The sequence below is a fragment of the Furipterus horrens genome, unplaced genomic scaffold (genome assembly GCF_987537825.1).
Source record: "Furipterus horrens unplaced genomic scaffold, mFurHor1.1.pri manual_scaffold_3, whole genome shotgun sequence".
Taxonomy (NCBI): Eukaryota; Metazoa; Chordata; class Mammalia; order Chiroptera; family Furipteridae; genus Furipterus; species Furipterus horrens.
Window position 1 is genome coordinate 33822672 of NW_028327173.1, and position 18616 is coordinate 33841287.

The window sequence follows — 18616 nt, forward strand, 5'->3', positions numbered from 1 at the left end:
TGGGCATTTTGATGACATTAATTCTTCCTATCCTTGAACACAGTATATGGTTCCACTTATTTGTATCTTCTTCCATTTCTTTCTTCAGTGTCCTATACTTTTCTGAGTACCAGTCTTTTAAATCCTTGGTTAGGTTTATTCTCAGGTATTTTATTCTTTTTGAAGCAATTATGAATGGGATTGTTTTCTTAATTTCCCTTTCTGTTAGTTCATTATTGGCATATAAAAATGCAACTGATTTCCAGATACTAATTTTGAGTCCTGCTACTTCCTTGAATTCATCTGTCAGTTCTAGTAGTTTCTTGGTGAAATCTTTAGGGTTCTCTATATACAGTATCATGTCATCTGCAAATAAAGACATTTTATTTCTTTCTTTCCAATTTGGATGCCTTTCATTTCTTCTTCTTGTCTGGTTGCTGTGGTTAGGGCTTCCAGTGCTATGTTGAATAAGAGAGGTGAAAGCAGACATCCCTGTCTTGTTCATAATCTTAAGGGGAACACTCATAGTTTTTGCCCATTGAGTATGATGTTGGCAGGGGGTTTGTCATATATGGCAATTTTTATATTTAGGTATATTCCCTTTATTCCTACATTGCTGAGCATCTTTACCATAAACAGGTGCTGGATTTTATCAAATGTTTTTTTCTTCATCTACTGATATGATCATATGGTTTTTATTTTTCATTTTGTTTATATGGTGAATCACATTAACTGATTTGCGAATGTTGTACCAACCTTGCGTTTCTGGAATAAATGCCACTTGATCTTGGTGTATGATCTTTTTGATGCATTGCTGTATTTGGTTTGCTATTATTCTGTTGAGGATTTTAGCATCTATGTTTATCAGGGATATTGGCCTGTAGTTTTCTTTCTTTGTAGTGTCTTTATCTGGTTTTGGAATTAGGATGATGCTGGCCTTGTGAAACCATCCTGTTCAGGGCTTTTGTTCCTTGGGGGTGTTTTGATTACTTCTTTAATTCCATTAGTTGTAATCTGTCTATTCAGATTCTCTGATTCTTCCTGATTTAGTCTTGGAAGATTGTATGTTTCTAAGAATTTATCCATTTCATCCAGGTTGTCCAACTTATTGGTGTATAGTTGTTCATAATATTTTCTTACAATCCTTTGTAGTTATTTGGTGTCTGCTGTTATTTGCCCTCTTTCATTTCTGATTTTATTTATTTGGGTCCTTTCTCTCTCTTTTCTTTTTTCTTGATGAGTCTTGTTAAAATTTGTCAATCTTGTTTATCTTTTCAAAGAACAAACTCCTAGATTCACTGATCTTCTGTATCTTTTTTTTTTTTTTTTTAGACTCTATTTCATTTATTTCTACTTTAATCTTTATTATTTCTTTCCTGGGCTTTGTTGTTCTTTTTCAAGTTTCTTTAATTGTAAAGTTAGATTGTTTATTTGAGCTTTTTCTTGTTTTTTGTTTTTTTGTTTTAGATAGGTCTGTAATGCTATGAATTCCCTTCTTAGGATTGTTTTCCCTGTGTCACACGGATTTTGGATTGTTATGTCCTCATTTTCATTTGTTTCAAGGTATCTTTTGATTTCTTTCTTGATCTTGTTGTTGACCCATTCATTGTTTGATAACATGTTATTTAGCTTCCATGTCTTTGCATGTTCTTCAGTTTTCTTCTTGTGATTGATTTCTGGTTTCATTGCACATAGTCAGAGAAGATGCTTGATATTCTTAAATTTATTGAGACCTTTTTTGTGTCTTAACATGTGGCCTTTCCTAAAAAATGTTCCATGTGCCCTTGAAAAGTATGTATATTCTGCTGCTTTGGGATGAAATGCTCTGAAGATAGTAATTAAATTCATTTGATTTAGTATATCATTTAAGACCACTGTCTCCTTGTTGACTTTCTGAAGTTCTATCCATTGACGTCCATGGGGTATTAAAGTTCCTGACTATGCCTGTATTTCTGTCAGTCTCTTCCTTTATGTCTATCAAGATTTGCTTTACATATTTAGGTCCTCCTATGTTGGGTGCATAAATGTTTAGTAGGGTTATATTCTCTTGTTGGGTTGATTCCTTTATCATTATGTATTGCCCTTCTTTGTCTCATACTACAGCCTTGGTTTTAAAATCTATTTTGTTGGATATAAGTACTGCTACCTCAGCTTTTTTAAATTTTCCATTGCATAAAATAACTTTTTCCATCCCTTTACTTTTAGCCTGAGTGCATCTTTCAATCTGAGATGGGTCTCTTGGAGGCAGCATATATATGGGTCTTGTTTTCTTATTTACTCAGCTACTCTATGTCATTTGGTTGGAGCATTTAAGTCATTTATATTTAAGGTGATTATTGATAGATATCTATCTAGTGCCATTTTATTGTTAGACTGGTTTCCTCTGATTTTTTTCTTTCTCTTTTTCTTCTTCTTCTTAAAACAAGCCCTTTAACACTTGTTGCACTACTGGTTTGGTGTTAACCAACTCCTTTAGCTTTTTCTTGTTTGGGAAACTCCTTATTTCTCCTTCAATTTTAAATGATAGCCTTGCTGGGTAAAGTAGCCTGGTTTGTATGTTCTTGCTTGTCATCACCTTGAATATTTCATTCCAATCCCTTCTGGCCTGAAATATTTCTGATGAGTAATCAGATGACAGTCTAATTGGTGCTCCCTTTTAAGTAACCACCTGCTTTTTTCTTGCAGCTTTTAGGATTTTCTCCTTGTCTTTAAGCCTTGTCATTTTAATTATGATGTGTCTTAGTATAGGGTCTTTGGGTCCAACTTCTTTGGGACTTTCTGAGTTTCCTGAACTTCTGTGTCTTTTTCCTTCACCAGACTAGGGAAGTTTTTGGTCATTATTTCTTCAAATTAGGTTCTCAATTCCTTCCTTGCTCATTCTCTTCTCCTTCTGCTATTCCATGATGCAGATGTTATTCCGCTTCATGCTGTCCAAAATGTTTCTTAACCTCTCCTCATTTTATTAAATTCTTTTTCTTTTTGCTGTTTTGCCTGAGAGTTTTTTATCTACCTTGTCTTCCAATTCACTGATTTGATCTTCTGCTTCATCTAACTTACTGTTTATTCCTTCCAGTGTATTATTTATTTCAGATATTACATTCTTAATTTCTGACTGGTCCTTTTTATGGCTTCTGCATCTTTTTTCATGCTCTTGAGTATCTTTATAATCATTACTCTAAACTCTCTATCTGATAAATTGCTTGCTTCCATGTCATCTAGTTTTTCTTCTGGAGAATTCTCTTGTTATTCCATTTGGTATCTGTCTCTTTGTCTTCCCATTTTGGCTGCTTCTTTGTATTTTCTGCCTTAATTCTTAAACTAATTAGTTGTTAGGCAAATCAAGCAGCAATCAGCAGCCCAGCAGAAGCTCCACAGTGTGGGCAGAGCAATTCCTGTGGGACAGGCTATTGCTTCCCCTCTGGCTGATGCCATTCAGAGAGGAGCGCTCTGCCTGAAAAAGACTGCCTTTGCAGTATGGGGAATGACTCAGCACAGGGATCCTGGTGGCTGTTTTTTTTCAGTTTTCTCCCTACAGCCACCAGTTCCAGACTCCTCAAGCATCTCTAATCCACTCTGCCCTCTCTTTGCCAGAGGCCAGGGTAAGTGGCTGCAAACAAAATTTTGTGTCTTGGCCCTTTAACCAGCTCTCTGCATCTCCAGCCTTCTTTCCCTGGTGGACCGAAACCCTGCTTCTTTTCACAGCTTAATGTTATCTGGGTTCCTTTCTGGCTCTGGTGTTGTATGCTGGGGAGCCCAGCTTGTGTTTTAGACCCCGTACTTCTCAGAGGGAACCCCCAGCTGCTGAAATATCCCTCCAAAACTTCAGCTGCTCCCGTGGGAGCCCAGCCAGCTTTCTTGTGCCTTCTCCACACTCCCTACCAATCTTGTTGTGGTGAAGTGGTTTCTTCTGTCTGTCTTGGTTATAAGGCTTCTCTCCAACTAGTGTTCAGTTGGTTATTCAGGATGATTTCTCTACAATTTAGTTGTAATTCCAGGTTGGTCCTGGGAGAAGGTTAACGTAGTTTCTATTTACTCCTCTGCCATCTTGGATCCACTCTCTGCTTCTTACTGCACACACAACTAGATATCATTTGACAACCTCATTTATAGTTAAATATGGCCATTAAACAATGATTAGCCAATGGAATTTGACTAAAAGTAATATGAGCCACTTTTAGGTGTGCTAATAGAAAGGGGTCTTCCTACCTCTTCCCCCTTCTAGCTGGCGGAAATGAAGATGATGCCCAGATTACCCTGGAAGCTATGCACTGAAGATGACATTCACCTGAGTCACTGAATGACTCTACAATTAAGAGATGCCCTGTCCATTTATTCATGATGAAGAAAAAAACCTTGTACATGCTTGATCCATTAGACATTTTATTGTCAATCTATAATAATACAATAATTGGCCTATCCTAATATATAATATATAGTCCTTGTGATATGATAAGTATATTTGTCTTGCCCTCAAAAAAGTTACAATTTTATAGGGGAAGAAAGTTAAATACGTAGAAAAATATGACACAGTATATGACAGGAGGAAACTGTGAGTGCTGAAGCTCACCTTAATGATTCTAGTAATGAAGCTTTCCCCCAAAGAAATGTCAGCTAAGCTGAGGCCTGATGCATATATGGGAGTTATCTAGGAAAAGGAGGAGAGAGTGTGGAAAAGGAAAAGTATCCCAGACTTAGGAAAAGCATGTGAAAAGTTTGAGGTATAAAAAATAACAATGGGGCACTGGAATTCTATAGGCAGAGAAAAAGAGGGTGAGGCACTCTAGTAGAAAAAACAAATGAAGTGGGTTAAGATGGTAGGCTATAAACCTTCAGAGAACATGGAAAGTATAAGGTGGCTGGTAGCAGTTCAGAAGATGTCATGGTTGAGTCATTCCTAAATACACTGATTTGTGCCAAAGGACTGGAATTAGGGACATAGAAAAGCAAGACAGAGATCAGATTGAATAGAACTAATGCTCTGTGCTGGATTATATGGCAGGGAAAGTTAAGAGATATGATAGGCTTAAGAGTTTTTTACCAGACAAAAGGTGACCACTGGAAAATAAAAAGGTAGCCCCCCTATAGGGAAGGGACAGCACCAAGGAACATTTTAAGAGCATCTGATCGACCAGAAATGTCTTTAAAAGCAGTTGTTTAAATAATTATTTACTGAGTATCTACATTAAGCTAAGAACATAGGTACTGGAGGTACAGCAGTGAATAAAACAAAGACTAAGCTCAATCTTCCAATCCAATGGATCTAGAAACAGAAAGTTGACTTTTCAGTCCATCTTATATTTTAAAAATTTTAAAACGTTATATCTTAAAGAGTGCCTTCACACCCCAGGGTTAATGTTTATAATTATAATAGTTATTGGGCAGAAAAAAAGTATTTTGTCTATTTTGTAGATAAGGGAAGTAATGCTCAATGATATGAAGTAATAGAGTACAGTAATAATTGGCACCATTTCTGGATGCATTGCTATGCATCAGGTGCTTCCAGTAAGGTGATTTACAAGCATTCTATCAAGTCTTCAAAACCACGCTGAAGGGTAGGGTATTATTATACATATTTTACATGAGAAAACAAGGACTAAAGTCAGTATCAGCTACAAACTGAAGCTAAACCATACTAGATATATTCCATTTGCCCTTCTGTAACCAGTTCCCCCTTCTCCACCTTTTTCTCAGCTTATTTGGCTGACCTCTATGGATTACATCAACCATCAACTGTATTCTCTGCTTCTGCCTTCTGTTCAGATCTTCCCATGGGGAAGTGTAGCAAGTGATTAGAGTCAGGAAGGAGGAAGAGATCAGAGTATTTATTTTCCTGGCTTTTTTCCTAAAAAGTCACCTAAGGTTGCCTGCTGTTCTTGATAGAAAGTCACTGCTGCTTTCCAAGCAGCCTACTGTATACAACTCCTTTTTTCTAGGTTTCAATAACTTCTCCCTTCTCTAAGGGTGGTGACAATTCTGAGGCAACTAGCTCCAGTTCTTGCACTATCATTTGTGGTTTTACACATCAATCATCACTAATACAATGGCCCTTTATAAATAAACCTATCTTAAATTATCCTAATTTGGGTGTGTCACCTGTTTCCTTTTGGAAACCTAATGGGACAAAGTCTTCTGAATTCAAGAATCTACGTGTTCCCATTCATTTGTTCAGCCTCTCACACATTCAAGAGGTGATGATGTCACTTTGATATGTAGCACTACCTCCCCAGGTGTAGTAAATGGGATCCTAGCTGCCAGAAGCATGATTTCTCAGCACCCTTAGGCTTCTCTCTCTTGGGAATCTTCTTCAGGAAGTCCAGTTCCCTGATGCCTGAGCCATGAGCCCTAACAAAGAGACTCTATTCTAGAGTTGAGAAGATAGTTTGAAGCTTTTTAGTCAGTTTTATCCACATATTTATTCCATGTGTTGCTTCATAGTTTAAATTAAAAGCAATTTACTTGAATTTCTGGCTTAAGGCCATGTAAAGACCTAATTTATAGCATTTTCCAATTTCCAATATATAATACATGATGATTTCAAGCTACCAATGGTTAAAAAGCAACTAACGAAGTTGCTGAAAATTTAATAATCAGTTACTGCAATCTGACAGGTACAGGTCCCAAAGACCACTGACACTTGTCACTGATATGGTTACATGCCCCTCTGTCTCACCTCTTGATAAGAATTTGATTTTTGGTGATGGCACATATTTCCAAATGCCTATTACATTTCACTCCCAGTGTCTACACTGATCTTAATAGTACTCTGGCAGGTCAGAAGGATAGAATACATGATATCTATTTTACTGAGATGAGAAAACCAAGTCCCAGAACAGTGATGTGATTCAATCCAAACCATATTACAAGTAATTGTTAACAACTTTTATTTAACAAATTAGTTATTTTATTTTTCATAAATATGACTTTGATTTTTCACAAATTCAAATTGTAGAATTTCTAAAAATATTTTTTAAATTTCAAAGAAATAAAAATCATGCCACCCAAAGACATCAGTTAACAGTATTATACATGTATTTAATATATATGGAGGTTTCATACTATTATAACAATTATATATTCTACCCTACTTTTTACTTTACACAAGATCAGCATTTTCCCATGTTATTACAAATGCCTGGAAACTATTTTTAATGCCTGTGTAATACTGCATTGAGTTGACTTTCCATAATTTATTAACAATTTTCCTAGTTTTGGACATTTAGTTTGGTTTGAGTTTCTGTCATCATCTATTACCCTATAATGAATACATTTGTAACCAAAGATTTTCCTACAATATGGATCTTTTTGATTGTTTAACTCTTAGAACAGTATTACCAAGAATAGCACTCAGATTTTTAGATTTCTATTCCTGATCTCTTCCCACTACATTTTCCAACTCTTAAAATAATAAACTACATGATATTTTAATCTAATGTCATTGTAAATTTTTTTTCTTTTATTATTTGGTTTTTCAATTACAGTTGTCCCATTTTTCCCCTATTGCTCCCCCACCCAGCCCACCCCTTCTCCCGCAATCATATCCCTCCCAGTTGTCCATGTCCATGAGTCATTTATACACGTTCCTTGACTAGACCCTTCCCTTACTTATCGCCCTTCTCTCCCTCCTCTCTCCCCCCTATTGACTACTATTCTACTCTTTGTCCTATTTAGTTCATTTGTTTGTGTTGTTCTTTAGTTTCCTGTATTAGGTGATATCATATGGTATTTTGCTTTCTTTGCCTGGCTTATTTCACTAAGCATAATTCTCTCTGGTTCCATCCATGTTGTTGCAAATGGCAGGAGTTCCTTCTTTAATTTTTTTATGTAAGTGTTCAGGATTTCTTAGTCATCCCCAACCTAAGGTGGAAAGGGCGCACTTTGAAACTTAACCCAAATGCAAACATAGCTTTTGGTCCCATTATAAGAAAATATTCAAGGGTAATTGGTAATAAACCCTGGCTGGTTTGGCTCAGTGGATTGAGCGTCGGCCTGCGAGCTAAGTGTCGCTGGTTCGATCTTCCAGTCAGGGCACATCAGAGAAGGAAAACTCTGATTCCAAAAAACCTCCGCTGCCTTGTGGCATACCTCTTCAGGGGAAAGGCTAAGGGAGTAAACCCCGACAGAAAATCCGGAGCCGGAGTCCCTAAGGCGGTTTGACGTTGTAATCAACACCGGCAACTCCTGCGGCGCACCTGAAGCCAAGCTGTATTGACTCCGTCTTTCCCTTGGATCCTTCAGCTGCAAAGAGAGGGGGGGTCTGCTGCATGGGCAACAGCAGACCCTCCATATCACCCTGCCCAGGCTCTGTAGCTTCATCGCAAGATGTCGATTCAACACGGTAGGAGACAGATACCGTGTCACTCCCGAGTCGGACTGCACAGCCATTCTCGGCGGTGCAGATAGACTCTTAAGAAGCTACACCATCGTCTCTCGAGGCTCTGTAGCTTCAGCTTCACTGGAGAGTGCATATAGACTCTTAAGAAGCTACACCATCGTCTCTCGAGACGGACGGCTGCCGACGAATTGGTAATAACATTAGCATTTCGATAAAACTGATCAGAGCAGTAGTGGATTATGCCATTTTAGTTTTTTGTGGACTTCAGTTTTATCTTTCCAGTGTTTACACTGGACTTTCTTCTGTTGTGCCTTTAGAGTTGTCTCCCTGAGTCTTCATTTTGGCCTCATCACTCAGGAGTTGGATGACCAATTGGTCTTGGTTTTCCCAGGAAATCCCCAATTTAAAATTAAAGTTTAAATTCCCATCTCTCATACGCTAAGGGAAAGCTGGACCTGTACTCCCAAAGGAGATTTAAAATTCCTCTTTCAGAAAGACACAGTGCCTCCCAAAGCTAAGTGACCATGCTATTTTTTTATTTTGTTTTTCATTTCCCAGACAGTGGCTTCGTTGGCAAATTTCTTCTGCTATTGAGTGTGCCAACCAAAGCCCCACTCATGATTAAATCATGGGGATCATTTAGTGTCTCCAGTTTCTGATTTCATGGCAATTCTCCTTGCACTACTAGACATACCCCTCACTACACACTTGATTATTTGCACAGTAGGTTTCACTTTAAAAGCACATCTGCAACACTGTCTCTTGAAACATGAAGCAGTCTACCAGTTTTGCTTGTTCAGCAGTACCATCCTCTAGTCACCATGTGTATGCCCCTCTCTGAAGACAGCAATCCTTCTCCCTTGCGTAAAGGCTTCCTTTCATTTCTGATTCCCCTTTTCCTTTAGTAGATAGTACCAATCTCTGGACCTGGGGCTAGGTAATACTATTCTCTTTGACAGCAGGAAGTAACTACAGAAGATGACACCTTCATCCATTTACCCTTGTAAGAATGATTACAAGGCCCAGAGTTTTTAAATGGGGAGTTGTCACTGAAGACAGCCGAGTGCCAGGGAGCTTCCTCATTGGTCAATATGGTGGTACGGGTTGGTTCTTACACTGAGCACTACCAAAAGCAAGAAAGATGAATGGATAGGGCCCTGAGCACACCAAAAACTAGCAAGATAATTGGATAGACATAAAAGCCCACCCCTCCCTATACCTATAAGGAACAGCAAGGTTGAGCAGGAAGATGGAATGGTCTTTGAGACGGGAGTCCACCATTCTCCCAGATCTTGCAGCACCTGAATAAAACCTCTTTCCTTTTGCATCAAAAAAAAAAAAAAAAAAAAAAAAAAAAAAAGGCCTAGATCCCAGGAAACCCAAAAGTTCCAGAACCAGGAGGGTTGATCACCCTGCTAGTCAGTAGTCAGGAGTGGGTAATGACTTGGGAGTCTTCCAGAACTCCCCCTCTCTTTTACCACTCACGTCTAGTAAATCACAAAGTTAAGTTGACTCAATCTTTTGTTAACCCTCAAATCGTATCCTGCTCCTTGTTAATCCCTTCAATTTCTTTACAATGCCCTCAGAATCAGGTCCAACTGTTTAGCTTGACTTAAAGACTCACCTCAATTTTACCGCTACCTCCCTCTTCAGTTAATTTCTCCTTAGAATTTCATGCTCCAATCACATTGGCCTTTAGTCATCAAAATGTAATGTTTTCTCATCTCTCGGCCTTCAAACAAATTTTATTATTTCACAGGTATTCCTATCTGCTATGATCTAATTCCTACTCATCTTTTAGCTCTCAATATAAATAACATGCCTAAGGAAGGTCTCTTATTGTTGAAGCAGATTACATCTTAAATGCTATATAGCATTCTAAATAGTCTCCACAATATGCTGAATTACCCATTGTGTAATAGTTATTACACTTAAGAAGAGTTACATATTTAATGCCTAACCCAATAGACTATGAGAAGAGTGACCATATCTCTCTTGTCACTGTTTCATTCTAATACTTTGCACACTCTTGGTCCATTGTAGCTATTCAGTTACCAATCAGTTTTGGGTGAGGAAGAGGAAAAGAAAAAATCAGAAAATGTATTGAATTAATAAGGTCCTAGAGACCCTATAAAGTATATATACTTTCATTTCACATTTGTTTCTTATAACAACCCTGATAATATTATTATGCACATTTTACAGTGTGGAAACTGAGACTCATGAAAGTGGTGTCATGGCTTATCATGTTATTTCTTCCATTTGGAATCCCATTTTCTTAATTTTGTTCTTGTCCCATTTCCTCAAGACCTAGCTGAAACACCACCTGCCCAAAAAGCTTCTCCTTTTCTCCCCTGCAGTCTTCATAGTATCAGTTTCTTCCTTTCTCTAATTCCATAGCACACTTTACATACCTCCCTATTGGTTCTTAGCACGATGCTCCTTATATTATACCTTATATGATGTACCTTATATTATATACCTTATATAATACCTTATATTATACCTATTTCATTTCAACCTCTAAAAAGTAAAATTTTAAAAATATGATCCAGATCAGATTCATATTAATTACCCCAGGACCTAGCACAAAGTTAGATGTTCAATAAAAATGTGTTAAATGGACACCACCTTTAAAATTTGGTCTAATCTCCTCAATCTACTATAATGAACAAATCAATCAGAGAAGTTATTTCAGATATACCAAAGATCACACAGCTGATTCCTGCTTCTTTGTATCCTCTTGCTCCACCCTCCCCAAGAATGGAGTATGGGAGGAGCAGTACTTGAAGACCTGAGATCTCTGGTTGATGTCACGACTTACTAGTTGGGTAAATATCACAGCCTTAGTTTCTGCAGAGGTGAGAATACAGGTTCCAGTTGTTTTGTAATGCCAATTCTCAGCAGTGCCTAGTAGCAGTTTCAGCTTTTGACAAGGTTAAAAAATATTAATGAGTTATGGTTGCAGATACTTGATGCTACAGAATATTAACAACCAACAACCCTTTAAATGTCTAATATGTAAACAGAATTAGAGTGAACTAAAAAAAGCAGAAAGCTTCTGAATCTTCCAACTTCTCCATTCTGCTGCTAGGTATTGTGAAGTTATCTTCTCAAGGCAGAACAGCCTTAGGTGATTGTATATGTACGTAATGGACTTTTAGTTGCTGCTTTTGTTCATATGCTTTCCACAACGAATTGATTACCAGACCTATGCTAAGGTCTGAAGGTATTTTTGCTTGGGATCAGTCACAACTCCCTTTGATAGGTGAAGAGTAATGTTTACTTAATGTTTATAATGTGTGGCACATTAAAGATGCTCAATAATATCTCATTAAGTAAACAAATATCTAAACATCTGGCTTGAAAAGGTAAGGAGTTTGTTTTCCCATTAGGTATATATTTCATCCAGGAAATTTAGGGTTTTTAATGTTTGTCGTAAGGTAAGAAATTTTCATGGCCTATTTGAATATTAAAATAGGCAATGTCCCTAGACCAGAAAAAGTATCAGCTACTTTTCCTTTTGTTATGACAGTTGCCTTGGTATTGTGGAAACTGGAATTAGTAAGACAAGAGAGGAGATATTCTAACATTGGGATCTGTAGGTTATTTGTCAGCCTTGAGTCAGGCCATTGTCTGGAATCCTAAATTGTGATGAACTCCTTAGGACCAATAAAATTCTGAGAGCCAAACAGTCACATACACTTTAAGTTACCCTGGGAACACGTAAGATAATGACTACTGGAAGATAGGTTCTCGCACAAGTAATCAACATAAGGAATGGAAGAAAGTCTAGACAGAAAGCACCAAAGGGGCAGAAAGAATCTTTAGAACAAACCAATAGCAAAGAAAGTAACAATTATAGCCTGTAGAGATCACTTAATAAAATTCTAAAATGAAAGTTCCCTTTAGGAACAGATCTTTACTGTCATATTCATACTATATCCCTGGTTTCAAGGATAATGTGTGGCACATTAAAGGTGCTCAATAAGGTCTTATTAAGTAAACAAATATCTAAACATCTGGCTTAGGGAAAGGTGACTTCAGGAATGTGAATAGCTTTGCATCCAAGGGGGATGGTAAATTAAAAAATAGAAGAAATTAAACAAATGAACAACCTGACTTGCTCTGGTACCTTGTGTCTTACAGGCTTGATGAACTACAACACACTTAGACCTGAAGTTTTAAAGTCTTTCAGACCATTAGAGAAGCCCAATGACTGGAGAGTGGCTGCTGCTGCGAGCTTGCCAACACTGGATAAGAGCACTAACTTCATTCTAAGGCATTATAATATAAATGCAAGGACTCATTCATATTTCAAAATATTGTCAAGAGCCCTGATAGAGAGGACCCAACTGATAGTCCATGAGAAACAAAACAAGACAAAATTAAATAATTGGGGCTTAAGAACTTTCAAAAGCACAAAAGACTCCAGAACTGAACACGACAAAAACTGGACGTGTAAGTTCCTGACACAGAGCTCAGGAGAGTAAGTACAATGTTATTTTAAAGGCCTCTGTGAGCAGATCAACAGTGATGTCCTTTTGTGGAAAGGTTTGAAAGATGCATCAACACATATGCCTGTTAATAGAGACATGTGTGCTATTATTATCCACTTGGGCGGCCTTCAGAGACTCAAAGCAAAGGCTACCCCTTGGCCAGACCCCACTGTCAGAAAGGAATTAAGGAACAGCAGTAGAGTTGACTTGATACAGCAAAGAAGAAAACAGGCCCAGGAAGATACTTTTGTCTTTTAATAAACAGTTTTCATTATCATCATCAGATGCCTGCATTTTTATAAACCTGAGCTCCTCAACCCAACATTTGTAGAAAATTGCCCAGTATCGTTTATAGATAAAAGCACAATTCAATATTTATGAATTGCTAGTTTTCTATAAATATAGACATTTGGAGATGATCTTCTCACTAGTCATTAAATTTTGAACAGGGATCAAAGCTAGAATAATATTAACAATTTCTTGCATTTTTATAGTTTTTACATAATACTATTAATAATAGATGACATTTACTGAGCACTTAGCAAGTGCCAGGCACTTTACATGTAAATTCTCATAATAAATTCAGTTAAGTTCAACAAGCATTCATTTAACACCTACTGTGTGATAGATGAATAACATATTTCCTGTCTTTAAAATCTCTTGTTTCAGTGTACTCAATCATTTATTTGTTGAATGAACAAATGAATGAATGAATGAATGAATAAAATAATTGGTTTGAATGGCAATATGGGGTAATAAAAATAATGCAGGCTTCTCTCCTTACTATCTATCATCTTTAAAAAGTATTTAACGTCTCCTAGCTTCAATGTCTTCATCAGTGATATAGAAATATTTAAATATATCTCTTGCAAAAATGTGAGAACAGTAACAGCAAATGTAAAACATCCGACAAAGAATGGGCTCTAAGTAAGTGAGAGTAGTTATCATTATCATCCATATCATCATTATCACCATCATCATCATCATCATCATCACCGCTATTATTGAGCAATCCTATCCAGCCCTTATTCTCACCACAGCAATGGGACAAATAGAACTTTAACATCCACAGAAACACACAACATCGGAACATCTATGCAAAAAAAACCACATAAAACAAGAAAAGCAAGGAAAATCTACTAAAATGTAGTTCCCAGTGTCCTCACAGGTTACTGCAAACCATCTATGCTCAGGTTAAAATAACAAACAACATAGAATCAAATTTTAATTAAGCTTCCAAAGATAGGAAAAAAGGCAAGCAGGATAGGAAGTTAACAAAATACCACACTGCACCTTCCCTCAGAATGTTGGTCAGTCCAAACATGGGACCATGTTCCCTATCCCAACATTCTCAAAAAATACCACCTGGAGCCTAACCAATGGCCATCCTGAAGCTCATCTTATTCTTCTTAGTGCTAGAGAGGCTAAGCCCTAGCCACACAGCAGATAAACTTGAGCCCTGAGTCAAATTCTCCAACCAGAAATATGTCCCATTTTGTGGGTCACTTACCATTTTGGTCTGCTAGTAGATTTCACCATAGGGGCCATCCCATCTCTATAAAGACTCTTGGTTTTGCTGAAATTAACAATGTTGAAAATGACTCTCTGAAAAAGAAAGAGGAAGAAGTTAATCAGAAGACAATATTATGCAAGTTGCCACTTCCTGATAATTGGTACTGGAAATAATAAGCAGGGTTCAAGGACTCCATATGGACTAGATGCCAACAGTACACTGAGAATAAATGATGACGGTGCACACAGAAATTCAATGTGTTTGCTCCAGTTTAGCATAACAGTCAGCAGCACAGGCTCTGGAACCGGAAGCCTGAGTTTTAATCCCATTTTATCTCTCTCAAATTGTATGACCTTGACAAACTAATAAATCTTTCTGAGTCTCAGTTTTCTCATCTGGAAAATGGGAATAATAATGGTACCTAGCATTACTGATGAGGATGAAATAAGTTAGTACATATACAGTGTTTGGGACCATACTTGGTACATACTAAATTGTGCCCTTTCTCTAGGCTGACCTAAAATTTCCATGAACATGAATGATGTTATCATTACAGTGACAGTAGTACATTTGAAGTTTAACAAACAAAAGATAATAGTGCAACACTAAGGTTAAAAAATTCTGCAACTTCTCAGCACGCTTTTAACTAGAATTGGAGGTTATATGTCCTCAACTTCACCCCTTTTATTATCCTCTGCTAGGGGTTGGGGGTATCAGGCTCAACCCCAATTTTAGCATCAACTTATAGAAGCATAAGTACTTGGGTAAGTCCCTTTCCTCTCTGGCTCTCCCCTTTAAAATGGGGGAGTGGAGTATTTTAGAAAACTAAAGTTCTTCCAAAAGGGTAGTATAGTTAAAAGAAAATAAGCCTTTGTTTTAATAAATAACTTTGTTGTAACTAGGAAGAAGAGACTGGGAAAGAGAAGAGAAAGTGGTTAAAAGACACAAAGACCATAGAAATAGTCCAAAGGAGAGAGGATGAGGACCAGAGCAAGCACAGCCAGAATAGTTGGAGAAAGGGAAAGCTTTTAAGAGATTACCAAAGACTAGCTTTTCTATACAGAGACAGAGAGAGGGAAACATCAAAATTCATGTATTATTTCACTGAACAAATATTTATTGTATGAGGCATTATATAATGGCAAGTGCCAGGTATGTTGTACATTTTTTAAGTGTTTTAAATATTTTCTTATAACTACAATAAATATTAATACCTTCATTTCACAGACGTGGAAACTGATGCTCAGAAGATTTAACTAACTGGTTTAAAGTCATGTAATTAATAGATGCAGAGTTGATACTGAATCTAGGGGATAAAAAAAATAAGATGTCCATGATCTCTACCCTTGAGTTACTCACTAAGGTTTAAAATTCCATGACTCTAACCAAGTCTGTTTTCCAAAATAAGGGCAAAAATAAATACAATGAAAATTTTTCAAGCCTTTAAAATTTTGTTTTCTTGAAAAGGTAAAATCAACCATTTCCTCTGGCCTCATGTTTGGGACTACCATAAAATGTTTTGTTCTATGAAACAAGCTCTGAGGAATAACTCGTGTTTTCTTTCTCCTCAGAGATCCAGCCATTGACCCCATCTCCAGGCATTTCAGTTTCAGAACTCCCTTCTGTCATTAAATTAAGTCATCAAGAATGTCAAGGCTATTCCATTATTAATAACCCACACCTGCCTGTTGTCAGTTCAATTACTTCTCCAAGGGTCTAGGCTACTGTCTGATTTAAGAAAATCAATATCAAGAGGACAAATGGCCTTTGAACCTCACAGAGCTTAATCCCCCCTTTTTCTTCTGAGATTCCAGGTGTCAGATCTATTTCCAGTGAACCTGGAGGCCATACTACAATTTTCAGGATCTAAATTAGGGGGACATCTAATACAGAAATAATGTACATATGTGAAGCTGGAATAAATAAATGAGCAAGTGGAACATTTATTAATCATTAATATCCTATACTGTGCCAGGAAAATTTCCCAGGTGTTTTAAATATTTCTATTATTTAGCATCTACATCCATAAACAAAGTTGTTTATATTAGCCCAGCTTCAAACATGAGGGAATTGAAGTTAATAAAGGCTAGCTGCCCCCTCCCAAGTATATACTAGAACTATTAACTAACTGGCAGAGCTAGGATTTAAGTCTTAGGCATTCTGACCATAAAGATCACACTTTTTGTGACACTACCTGCAAAAAGAACACCATCGCTTACCATTCCCCACCCACGCCTTTAAAATAAAATGTTTCCAGCCTCTTTAGCAAGGCTACATGTGGTTGTGTGAGTCAAAGGCATCTGGAAGTAGGCAGCTCAGGAAATCTTGGCTTTCCATATTTTACACTTAATTATTAGTTATTTACTCAAACTGCATCACAAGAAATAGAACCTATGAGCTAATGATAAGAACTATAGTAATAGCAAGCAACCTCTGAGCACTTCTGATGTACCAAATTATTACACATTCTTCTTTATTTTTCATGTATCAAAAAAGAAATAACGATAAAAATCTAAAAATGTTTAGAATTGGATGATTGATTCATCACTACATATCAGATCTTGTGGTACACAAGAAAAGCAATATATAGACAAGTTAAAATTCAGCCTTATGTGCACGTACTAGAAAAGAAGAGAGACTGAAAAAGTGCTAAATTTAAAAGTTAAGAAATAATTCATATAACAGAATTCCAGAGATACAAAACACTGGAAGTATTTGGTACCACTGAAAGTTGGGGTATCAGGCAGAGCAGATACAAAGTCCTTATAAAGAGAAATTAAGTCCCTAGATTCTTTTCATCACACCAACACCCAAGTGACTATGAGTCTCCATTGTAATGGGAGACTAGAGGTTCATTTTCTGGAGACCTTAAAGCACAGAGATTCTGGATTCAAATTCCAGAATATCGGTAGTCAAGTTTATCATCTCCATAGTCAGAGGATTAGAGAATTCATTTGTGGGAAAACAAACTCCCAATCAAAGATAAAAGATTTTCAAATACAAATATAGAAGCCTCTCCCAATGGAATGGCTGGCTCTCCACTGGCATGTTCAACACATATATTTAGATCTCCCATTTCAGATTTTACTGTCAATCTCTTCATGATGAAAGACATCCAGTAGAAGCAGAGACCAATGCAACCAAGCAATGATAATAGGAGGGGGAAAAAAGGACTCAGGCAAAAACAGGCAATTGCAATAGATACATTGAAAACATATTTAACAGAAAAACGAAGCAACTATTACTAGTAGCCAGGAAACATCAGGGTAGCTGTAGGAGATAAAACTTATCATATATCACAAGACTTGTCTATATTAATATTAACCTATTCACAATAAAGAAAAGCCTGAATATTAATAATGAAAATAATAATATAAACATGGGGGGAGGTACTTGTATTATGTAGCAGGACCGTTAAAGAACTTTATAATACGGAATTGATAAATAATACATAAAACTAAAATAAACAGTGACTAGTAGTACAGAAAGTTTATTAAGAAATATAGAGTATCAGAGGAAACAATGAAAAGAAATGTAAGTGATTGGCTTGCTGCTAGAGCAGAGACCAAATCCTGCCTGCTTCTTATTTTGTAAAAAAAGAAAAAAAGGCCAAGCTCATTCATTAGGTGTTGTCTATGGCTGCTTTTACAACAGAAAGGCAGAGTTGAGTAGTTGTGACAGAGACCTGATAGCCCACAAAGCCTAAATTACTCCTTATGTTTTTCTTTACAGAAAAAGTTTGCTGATCCTTGCTTTAAGAAGCAGGAATAAAAAATGGAGGGGATGGGTAAGAAGAGGGTTATTTTCTTTTGGATTTTGTATTATTGTTTGACTTTGAAATTATATACATGTGTTTATTTTCAAAAAAATTAAGTGAATTTTTTTTAAAAAAATGATAGAAAGCTACAAACTGATCTTATAAGAATATTATAAACTTGAAGCAAAAATAGGCATGAACACTGGAGAACAGAAAACTGTGGCAAAAAACAAACCACAAAAAAAGACCCCCAAAAAACCCTCATAGACACAGACAACATTATGGTAATTACCAGAGGGAAAGTGGAGTGGTAAGAGGGAGAAGAGGGTAAAGAGGGGATACATGGTGATGGAAGGAGATTTGACTGGCGGTGGCAAACACACTATACAAGATACAGATGATGTATTATAGGACTGTACACCTGAAACCTATATAATTTTATTACTTGATGTCACCCCAATAAATGTAGTTTAAAAAAAAAGTGTAGCCCTGTGTCGGTTATAAACACTTATTGAAAAACCTCTAAATAAAAAAAA

The 18616-nt window shown here is 36.8% G+C and overlaps 1 protein-coding gene across 1 annotated transcript in view; it reads right to left on the reverse strand.

Annotated features, from left to right (window-relative positions):
- Window positions 1-18616, reverse strand: part of AGBL4 (AGBL carboxypeptidase 4) — a 1058495-nt gene that overhangs the window by 605298 nt on the left and 434581 nt on the right. Inside the window, exon 4 of the mRNA XM_090269428.1 lies at window positions 14321-14415. Coding sequence (XP_090125554.1) covers window positions 14321-14415 — 95 coding nt within the window. The remainder of the gene's footprint in view (window positions 1-14320; window positions 14416-18616) is intronic.